The 11,425-nt window shown below is 31.7% G+C and overlaps 1 protein-coding gene, 1 long non-coding RNA gene and 1 pseudogene across 2 annotated transcripts in view; 2 read left to right on the top strand and 1 right to left on the bottom strand.

The window, feature by feature from the left end:
• Positions 1–684, bottom strand: part of LOC109125002 — a 1,620-nt gene extending 936 nt beyond the window's left edge. Inside the window, exon 1 of the long non-coding RNA XR_002035390.1 lies at positions 440–684. This is a non-coding gene — a long non-coding RNA (uncharacterized LOC109125002). The remainder of the gene's footprint in view (positions 1–439) is intronic.
• Positions 5,491–7,050, top strand: LOC104746343 (annotated as a pseudogene).
• On the top strand, positions 9,074–10,569 carry LOC104748327 (UPF0725 protein At3g19520-like). The gene is made up of 6 exons (XM_010469988.1): positions 9,074–9,154; positions 9,260–9,400; positions 9,532–9,733; positions 9,823–9,947; positions 10,043–10,129; positions 10,234–10,569. Exons 1-6 carry the CDS (start codon positions 9,074–9,076, stop codon positions 10,567–10,569), a joined length of 972 nt encoding a protein of 323 aa, XP_010468290.1.

Here is an 11,425-nt window from a genome sequence, read left to right on the forward strand (position 1 = left end):
CTAAACCGTGACTAATTTGTGACCAAACCAATTCAAAAAATGTAACTACTTTGTGACCAAACCAATTCAAACAATGTGACCACTTCGTGACCATATCCAAATTACATAAATAGTCACAAAAAGTCCCCAAATAGAGTTGGTTGCAGTTTAGTCGGAAACTGCAACTACCACATTCGGTCACACAAACGTCGCTAATATACGACTATATTAACGAGCCTTAAATCAGTCGCAAATAAGCGACCATGTTGCGACCAACAAATTTTGCGACCGTTTTTTAGTGACCATCGCAAATAGTTGCTAAGCGGTCGCAAAACCCTTTTTTGCGACCATTGAGCGACCATTACGTGTGTCGCAAATGGCATGTTTTCTTGTAGTGAAAAGACAAAGTAACTTAAGTAATTTAAAAAACAGTTTCTAAATAAAACAAAAATAAGCGAACCTGAGGAGTCTCTTTTTAAGGAAAGTTGAATACTGAAGAGCATCATGAGGTTTCATGAACTCAATAGTTTCTCCAATGATTGGAAAACCCATCGACCCTGGAGGAAGTTTTCCATTAAACTTTGGATTGCTCCATTACTAGATCAAATGACATAGCTTCACCACTATGAGTGAAACGATCACAATCCATAGCTTATAAATGGCCTCCATATTAATTTCTTTCTTTTTTCTCAACTATTTTGGTTATGTTTGTTTTATGGATGAATGTTGCATGAATAAGAGGGAAGAACTCAACTATTTATAGCAGTGATATCATAGAATTTCAAATTTTGTTTTTTGGTTTTCAAAGTTTTTTTTATCTTATTATTTATTTGAAAGTATTCTCTCAATTAAATAATTTGAGATTATATTCCCTCCCATTTATTCACATGTGAATGTGACCTCATTTACCATTTGTTATCTAGTCATCTACTTCATTTACATTTTCTAAATTTTCTTCTTAAAGAAAGTTCAAAAAGTAAGTTCTCTTAAAAGTCATTGGCTAGCCAGAAAAGAGAAAATCCTAAACTTTAATTTAGTTTTTAAAACAAGATCAAGAAAAAATAAATGCAAATATTTAGGATGCTTTATAGGTGTTTTAGGTTAAAGCAACATTTTCGAAAAATATATATATATATATATATACATACAAATTATTTATAATGTTAAAATAAATCATATTAACTTATATTTATTGTTAATTTTAATGAACAAAATAATTTGTAATATTTTTAAAAATTTTCAGTGTTCAGTTCTATTTTTCTATAATAAAAGAAGTACATTTTGTAGAATGTTCAAAATCAATAATTTATCTATCTTAATTTTCATTGCAATTATGTAGAGAAAGTGTTTGTTTACAATTATAGACGATAATTTTGAAATGAAAATCAACTTTCAGTTAGATTTCAATTACTCAATTTTAACATTAAAATATTTAAATTTTTCTCTCTCCACTAATCTATTAACAAAATTAATTTCTTTAATTAAATTTTGAATATTTCAACTATTTTATCAAACATTCACCTCTCATCTTCAATTGTTCATATTTAAAAAAAAAAAAAAATGTCAATGCATAGTAAAACCATAAATAAAAATCTTGTATGATCATAAATTATAGATTATTAGGATAGTACCCACGCTACGCCGCGGGATTGTTTTTTGTATTGTTTTTGTTATATATATTTTTGTCTTTATTTTTTGTATGTTGTTTGTAATTTAAGTTTTGTTAGCTTTCTCATCACAGCTCATACAACCTATGAACAATTATTATAAATCCTAAAAATTTCTAAATATACCAGCAGACATTTAAGCAACCCCTCCTCACAAAGCTAAGACATTTAAGCAACCCCTCCTCATAAATCTAAGGAGTACAAATCACTGTTAAAAGTAACTCACATTTGCTAATGCCCTTATAAGACAATACTCATAGTTCAGTCTTCAGTGAAAAATTAAATCACTATCCATCATTATACAAATTCAAATAATAAACTCAACATACTAAACCACTTCAAATAAAGAGAGTTCAAAAGCATAGTCTCATATAATAAAACTCTGAAGATTCCATCAAAAGATCCAAATAAGTTTTGCAAATATCTAATCCAAATAATTCAAATGCATCATAGAAAGTTCTACAACATAGACAATCGTCGAGCATATACGCATCAACATTGAAGAGTAAACAAAGAAAGAGATTATTGCATTGCATCTTCGCAAATACCACCCTCACTTTAGCTTTAACTTATTGGAGACTTAAAGTTTGGTTCTCTATTAAAAAAACATATATTCATGCATCACAATACTCCTGCTATGCTTCAGCTCAATCCAACCTCATTTGCTAAACCAAACAATGCAACTTATCACAATTTACTCTATGCCAAATCAGTCTCTGAATCATACGAATAAATTAAGAACTAACCGTTGGAAAAGCAATCCCACCGTTCATTATCTATTTAGTAATACCATGAATCTGTCCACCAAATTTCGTCCCAATCGGAATACTTTCGAGCCTCCAAACGTGTTCGTGAAGTTTCTGCAGTAGAAGTTTTTTTTTTCTGGATTCATGCAATTATTTTACCGGGAAGAAGCGTACATAACTTCTTGAATATGATCCCGATTCAATCTCCATCAGCGGCTGTAGATTCTTGACAGCAAAACCTTTCCAAAGACACTTTATTTGCGATCTGAGTCCTTCTGGTTCGACATGAATCTGTCTCCTTTTGGTTATTTCTCTTCTTTATTCTTTCGTTTTTACTTCTCTCCACCACTGCTGATATGTTCTAACGCAAAAGTTCATTACAAAATTTAACTCAACAAATGGATACACACAATGAGCAGTTCAATATCAAACCTCGAAGTGCAATGACTTCTTTTGCAGTGAACTTGGCCATTGATACAGATTTCACACAATGTGTTGATTTTCAACAAACATACACACATAAAGATAAAGAGGCTTACACATGATATGTAAAATAATAGAGAAACACTTTCAAGTTCCATACTTTTGCTTTGATTGATTGAAAATCAAAATACTTATTGGATTTTGCTACAGTTTGTGCAGACAAACAGTAAACATACTGCGGACCCTACAAGATTCAGATGTTAAAATTAAAAACAGAGCTACAACAAGTCAGAGTAACGACGACAAGGTCAATCTGGAGGAAAAAAAAGATTAAACATAAACAAATCAAAGAAGTATTTATGAAAACACACTTGTGTTACCATATTACAAATCAAATCCAACTACTTTCTAAATGAAAAAAAACCATATTACCTTATCATCTCTAGAACTACAAATGTTACACAGCTTTTTACCACACAAAAATACCTCTCCTACAAACCTTCAACTTCAATCACAAACCTGTATGATAATAGTCCACCAAAAATATCAAACAGCAACTCTGCAAAGGAACAAAAAAAAAGCTCCGATCTTTGAATTAAAAGAACATTACAGATAAAACGTTGAGCAAAAAAAGAGAGACACTCACATATTAAATACACAGATCGATAGAATGAGATTTTTTGGTTTGTATAAAGAAAACGACAAAACATAATCTATGAAGATGAAGGTAACTTCAAAACAGATAACACAAAAACCCTTTCAAGATCCAAACCCAAACCAACAAATTTGAAAATTATAAGACCAAACACAAAACTTTTGACAAAATCAAACAAAATCAAGAACATAAAAATCCATCAAGAACGAAAGTTTAAATCTTTCTCACCTTTTTATGATCTGACCGGTGACGAAGAAGAAGAAATCGAGCACAGTTGGACCGACGACAAAAAAGAAGAAATCGAGCAATCCCTCTATCGTTTTCCTTTTGCTTTGTCCACGTAAGAGTAAAACCAGCTGACATGTATTAATGTTATAATTTGATTGGTTAGAGATTTTTACTGATGTGTCAGCACCAGCTTCAATATTGATGCTGATGTGTCAGCACCTGGAGAGAAACACCTTCTTCTTTTATTTTATGGATTCATTAACCATGAATATTCATCCACGTAATGGAGATTAGTGAATAAAGTTTTTATTTTATTTTATTTTAAATAACTGTTTTTTTTTTCTTTTGTAATGGAGATTAGTGAATAAAGTTTTTATTTTGTTTTTAATTTAAATATTTTTCTAATAAAACTAAATAAAAAGATGTATTGCGGGATTAATAACGAATGGGTCGTTTATTTCTAATATAAAGATTATATAAAAATAGATTAGGTCCCGTCCAATTAGTGAGTTTAGAGTTTTGAAAATAAAATAAAATTTAACAAAGAATATAAAGTATTTTTCGTAAGTAAAAACTATCTATAAAAGTAAATAGATACACCGAGGTGTCCAATGTAAATATATGGTGTAAAAGGTGCGACTCTACGGTTGAGACTATTAATCACATTTTTTTTTTGAATGTCTCACTCTTGGGAAGTTTAGGATATATCTCTATCTCATCAGAGGGTTTTCCATATGAGTCGGTGTACTCAAATTTGGATTTTTGTTTTCTGGAGAGATGTCTCTCAACAGGGTGATCATGATCAATTTCTTAAATTACCATGATTTTTTTGGCAATCTGAAAGGCCATAACTAAATTTTTTTTAACGTTTAGAGATCGAGACGAATGATATAATTGCTCAGACTTTGGGCGATAAGTTAGCCTGGGACGCTATCTTTTACGGCGGTCATGTCGGCTCAATCTCCGTCCTCGAATGTCCAGGTTTCTTCACCTTGTTGTCAAATTGATGGTTCTTGGAAAGTAACCAATGAGCATTCATGATCGGGCTGGTGGTGTTGCGTTGGTAAGGAGCAAACCTTGTTGTTGGGGGCAAAGTGTCTAAGTCGGAGCCCAACCCCCCTGCATTCAGACTTAGAAGCGTTGTTGTGGGTCATGGAGCGGATATGTGCTGAGTTACTCATTATGGACATTCCCATGAATATTAGCCATCCTTCTTCAACTTTCTCGATGAGTTTAATTCGCTGGAGTTTTTCCACTATTCTCCATCTCTTGGATCCCGCATGCGACAAATTCAAAGGCAGATTGTCTTACCCGTGCTTTGCATTCTCTTATCTCTAAAGTTTATTTTGTAAACCCCTTCTCTCTGGCTTGGGCAAGTAACCGAGGAAATTCCTTTTAATTTATTGTTTAGTTGAAAAAAAATTCGAAACACTTTTACTTAAAGAAAATACAGTAAAACCTCTATAAATTAATAATATGGAGACTTTGAAATTTTATTAATTTATAGTGATATTAATTTATAGAAATATTTATGCAAAGTACAATATTATTCAGTGCATTAACTTTTAAAATATTTCTAAATGTAAATTTGGAATTTTTCTTTATTTAAAATTCCTTCTGCTTTGATATAACATATTCAATTATGTTAAATTTTCATATTTCTTTAGACTTCCTTAATTTTTCTTCAAGAACCTATGTCTTTATATGCAAGATACGAACGTGAACATACGTGAACGTGAGCTACTCTTGTCTACGCATCCACTATTTTTTTTCTTTACACAAAATTTTAGCGATGGCTTCTCATCTAAAAGGTTTTGCAAAAGCAACCATGACAGATCAAATATGCAAAGAGTTATGTGAGTACAAAAGAGATAATACCAAGTGTACTCAAAAAGAGTTGCAACTGTGGATTCAAGAAAATTTTCATTTACAAGTTAGTCAAGGTACAATTTCAAACACACTCAAACGATCAGATGAATATCTTTCCACCAATCTGGAATCCAGAAAAGATATCAAACGTCACAAACCTGCAAAATATCCAGAGATGGAGAAAGTTATTTTTGAGTGGTTTCTTCAATACCAAGATCGAGATTATGACTGGAGAACTAATTTTAGAGAAGGCAAAAGAGACTATGAAACTTGTATACCCATAACAAAATTTTGAGCACCAATTTTCTCAAGGTTGGCTTAAAAAGTCAAATTACGGCACGGTATCAAGTCGTTTCGTCGGTTTGGAGAAAGCGGTTCAGTTGATGTTGAAGACATGGAAAAGAATTTGGAGGCTATAAGAGAAAAGATAGATGAGTTTTCTAAGAAAGATGTTTTTAATATGGATGAAACTGGTTTGTTTTATAGGTTACAAGCTGATCATTCTCTTGCTACAAAACAACTTGAAGGCAAAAAACAAGACAAAGAAAGGTTAACGGTTGTTATTTGCTGTCACGAGGATGGGTCTGAAAAAATTCCCTTATGGATTATCGGAAAATATGAAAAGTCGCACTGCTTCAAGAATGTCAACATGAATAGCTTGAATTGTCACTATCATGCCAACAAAAGAGCTTGGATGACAAGTGTAATTTTTTAAGAATATATCTGTTGGTTTGGTCAGAGAATGCATGGTAGAAGAGTTTTGTTTGTGATAGATAATTGCCCAACACATCCAAGAAACATTGAAGGAGTACATAATGTTGAGTTGTTTTTCTTGCCACCTAACATGACGTCAAAAGTTCAACCTTGTGATGCTGGAATAATAAGAGCTTTTAAAATGCATTATCAGAGGAGATTTTACCGTGAGGTTTTAGAAGGATATGAGTTGGGACAATCTGATCCAGCTAAGATCAATGTTTTGGATGCTATCAATTTTGCAGTCGCTGCTTGGACAGTTAATGTTCATCAAGAGATAATAGCAAATTGCTTTCGACATTGTAAAATCCGTTCGAGGGATGTCATATCAAGGAATTCAGAAGAGGAACCAGTTTGTCAAGATGGTATTCATGAACTTGAAGTGGTGATTAATAATCTTGGTTATCGAAATCAAATGGATGTCAATAGTCTACTTGACTATCCGGGTGAAAATGATGCATGCTCAGAAGTTCAGAGTTTAGAAGAGATTGTGGCTTCTGTCCTTAATGTTGATGAAGAAGCTGAAGACGATAATGTGGAACCTTTGGAACTGGTTACACGTAAGGAAGCAATTATTGCGTCTAGACTTCACAACTTTTGGATGCAAATCGAGAAGACAACACCAGGAGTTTTTGATGCAATAAGGAAAATTAGAGATGAACGCCAACGAGACTCCAACTTTAAGAAAAGACAAACAACACTAGATTCATATTTTACTAAATTGTCTTAGTATGTATGCCTAAGATTTATGATTATTAATTTATGATATTATTGGGACTATATTTTACATGGGGATTTCAAAAAAATTATTATCTTATTATCTTATCGAATTTTGTTATTTTTTACACTGGCCCGAGATAGGACTAGCAAAATTTATCAATTTATAGTGTTTATTAATTTATAGAGGTTTTACTGTAGTTGTAGATGAGTTTAAAAGTATTAAAATTAAATTAAATTTAACGAAGAATATATATTTAATTCTTTTTGTAAGTAAAAACAATGTATAAAAGTAAAGAGATAAACTTTTAGTTATAGAAAATAGTTGTTTTTTTTTTTTTGCTACAAATGTATATCCATTTACAAATCTACTGTCTACATTACCACTAAAAATTTATTTGTACACACAAATATATTTTACTGTTAAAATATACATTTTAGTCTTAACTACTACCAACAAATTGTCTTTATGAACACATTAAATAACCTATTATATGTCTCTTCACTTTAACATTTTTATAGTTACAAAAATGAATATGTTAATCTTAAATACTTCTATCATATATATTACAATAGCAGTCTTTTGAATAAATTATTTGATTGGTGAAAAAAAAATGAGACAATCTATTTTTTTTTTACTTCAACAATCTTTTTCTTTATGTAAAGGTGAGTATTTACATTTTTTTTGAAACAGTAACTAATTGTATAATTTCCACAATCATTTTTTTATCTTATATAAAAAGTAATCTTTTTCTTTTAATATAGCAACTAAAAATTAAAATAAGTAAACAATATTATAATTTTGAATTTTATGGTATATATATATAATTTATTTTATAATTATATTTTAAATAAAATTAGGTTTTATTTATCTATTTACTTTTATATAAGGTTAGGTTTTGAATTTTTACATTTTTATTTTTTAAAATTAATAATGAATTGACATGTGTCAACATCTGAATGATATAAGGGGCATTTTCAAAAATACCCCCTTTTTCATGTCCCTTTTTAAAAATACTGCTCCATGTTTACCATTTTTAAAACTACCCCTCTTTATGAACAAAATGACAAAATTACTCTTTCTTTAAATGACAACAAGAATGTACAGTCACCAAAATCAAAAAAATTTCCCGTCAAAAATGAAAAAATTTCCCGCCAAAAATTACTTTTTCCGCAAAAATTGAAAATTTTTCCCGTCAAAAAAAAAATTCCCGCCAAAAATTGAAATTTATACCTTATAAAAACATTGTAAACCCTTTTAAAAACCTTGTAAAACCGTTTACAAGGTGTTTAAAAACCTTTTAAAAAGCGTTTACAAGGTGTTTAAAAACCTTGTAAAAACGTTTACAAAGTGTTTAAAAACCTTATAAAAACCTTTTAAAAGCGTTTACAAGGTGTTTAAAAACCTTGTAAAAGCGTTTACAAGGTGTTTAAAAACCTTTTTAAAAACATTTTGAAAACCTTTTAAAACTTTTACAAGATGTTTAACAAAACCTTTTAAAAACCTATTAAAACCTTTTAAATTTTTTTTAAAAATCTTGTAAAATCGTTTAAAAGGTGTTTATAAGGTTTTTAAAAGGTTTCTTCTACCTTATAAAAATTTTTAAAAACCTTGTAAATTTTTTTTGGCAGGATTTTTTGTCGAAAATTTTTATCAAAATTTTTATCAAAATTTTTTTAACAAATAAATTTTTGGTGGGAAAATTTTTTCGAAAATTTTTTGGCGGGAATATATGTCGGAAATTTTTTTGGCGGGAAAATTTTGTTTTTCTTTTTACTGAATAAAATATTTTTCATCTAAGAGTAAAATGGTCATTAAAAATTAAAGGAGGGCAAAAATAAAAATGGCCAGAAAAGAGAGTATATATCAAAAGGGGTATTTTACCTATTATTTAGACCATGTATTAATAAATTACCTATTCTACTACATATGAGATTTTGGGTTGAGAAGACCCAGCCCATAAATGTATCCGTCGTACGAGTACCGCTCGCTACCGCCGAAATTTCTGAACCACAAACCACCTTGACAAAGGAATATGGCGACACCGTTGCAGAGAGATCGGAGAGTGTTTCTCGGTGAGCAAAGGGATTACTGGCGTAGTGTGGCCGAAACCGATGTACGTATTTCTTCCTTGTTCTTATCAAATCTCTTCTAGTTTTAGGTTTTTAGGTTTTGTGGGAGCGAACGGATTATTAAACTGAGAGATTAATTCTTTGGTTAGGGTTTCGATATCGATGATCTTGAAGTACCAAGTACAGGTGGACTGTGGTCTCACAACTGTCAGCACCCACGGTTTAGGCTTATCGATTGCGTGCCTAAGCTTTATGCTGCGGTGGGGTTTCATCGTTACAATATGCTCAAGGTCATAACTAATATCTACTCTAGTCTCCTCCCCTTCCCTCCAAATCTCTTCTTGCTACTTATCTGGTTCCTTCAATATATATTATTAGTAATTTATATAACCAACCATTCAATTTCAATTTTATTCCCCAGGGGACAAACTTCCAGTACCATCAGTTACTGAAATACAACGAGACAATGGGCTGTGTACAATCTTTATACTTAACTCTGGTTGCAATAGATCCTTCTACCAAATTGCAGAAAACCTTTCAGGTTCGTGTTGATGAAAAAAGTTTTGGAAAATTGGATTTGACTTGCTCTGTCGCTAGAATTAAAGATGAAGAAGAAGAAGAAGGTGACTGACTTGTGTTTTCTTTGCATACAAGTTTAGGATAACATCCTCACTAGATACTGATTGATTGATTATTAATGTTGCATATATAGTGACCACACATAAGCGTTTCATACCTCACTTTCACGGTGAAGCAGCCGCGGATGATTTCTACCAAGGTGCATTGCCAGATTGGCCTTCAGTTGTTGATTTGAATAATCAAAAACGATTTTACCTTGTAAGATTGACTAAGACACTGATGATCATGATCAGTTCTTTTGTTTTGCTCGTGATCAGTTAAGCAGTGATCTGTTTTCATTGTTGCATTTGTAGGTGAATGAATCAGACTTGCTAGCCAATGATTGGATTCGTTTGTATTTGGAACTTGCAGTTAGTGTCAAATTTGGGTCGATTAGAGAGGTTTGTGTTTCTTTGGCATAACAATCACGTGCCATGATCAGTGTCATTGACGTTAATAAAATAGTTAACTGGTTGGTTTTGTTTCAAACTGTTTTTGCATGCAGAGGGATCTTTCCAAGTTGCATATTCTGAAAGTGGCGATAGAGTCTAAGGAAGAAGATATACAGCCACCAAATGGGAGACTCCAGGCCAAAAGTGTAGTTGTCTACATAACATTTAAGGGGTTGGCCAAGGCTCCGATTGGTGATGAGATTGGCGAACATGTTGAACGCAATGCCATAGTTAGAAGAGTCCTCGATGAGCGTTCAGGATACTTGACTCTCCTGGGTGGGTTTTCGATTGGAGAAAAAGCTTTAAATACTGACCAACCTGTGGGTGGAGAAGAAGCTTTGGACAATGAGCAGAGTTCTGAAAAGAGACCTCGCTTAGACTTAACTTAGTCAGATCAGATAATAAACTAAATTATTCTGTTACGTGGACTGTTTATCGGGATGTAGTTTTTTAAGCGCACCGTTTCTGAATACAATAAGTTGATTTATGGACGTCATACTATCTGTACATTAATATGGAGATTGGAGACATTCTTCTTGGTTTTAACTTAATCAAGAACATCAAAGGACACGTTGTGCGTCTTGACAGATGTTGTGGAAGCCATAGTTATGAATTCGAGAAACACAGATAAAGAGATCGAGAGTAAGGTTCAAAGTAGATTTGTTGTAATTTTTTTTTTAACTCTTTAGTAATTAGTTCGCATTGATGCATGCATGCATGTGAACCGAAAAATAAGATGTGCAGATGTAATCGTTTACCAGTGATTTATTTGGTGTTCCTCATTATCGTTTCAATTTTCGTAGATGTGATGTATTTTCGTTTGTCCACGTACTGAGTTTGCCGCTTGATCTCATCAGTAAACCTAGTGGCCTGAACTGAATGGTCAGAAACGTAGAGACTCTGTGGTGATAACTAGAAAAGCTGCTTTGTGTCTTGAAAGTTGTTTCTCTCCTCGATTTCTATGTAATCTTGTTTGATAATTGATATGCTTCTTAAAAATAAACCACCATATATTACAGCAATGTAACGTTTTTAGTGAATAAATTTTTTTTTTTTTTAATTTTAATTTCAATTTCAAACTAACTAAAAAGATGTATTGCGGGATTAATAACGTATGGGGTCGTGTATAAAATATATAAAGTAAAGAATACTTGTAGCAACATTAAATGCGACATTTTTTTTTTAAATGCAACATATTATCTATATTAACATTTTTGAAATACATTTTAGTTTATGCCCTTGAAG

This window comes from Camelina sativa, chromosome 15 (assembly GCF_000633955.1).
Source record: "Camelina sativa cultivar DH55 chromosome 15, Cs, whole genome shotgun sequence".
Taxonomy (NCBI): domain Eukaryota; kingdom Viridiplantae; phylum Streptophyta; class Magnoliopsida; order Brassicales; family Brassicaceae; genus Camelina; species Camelina sativa.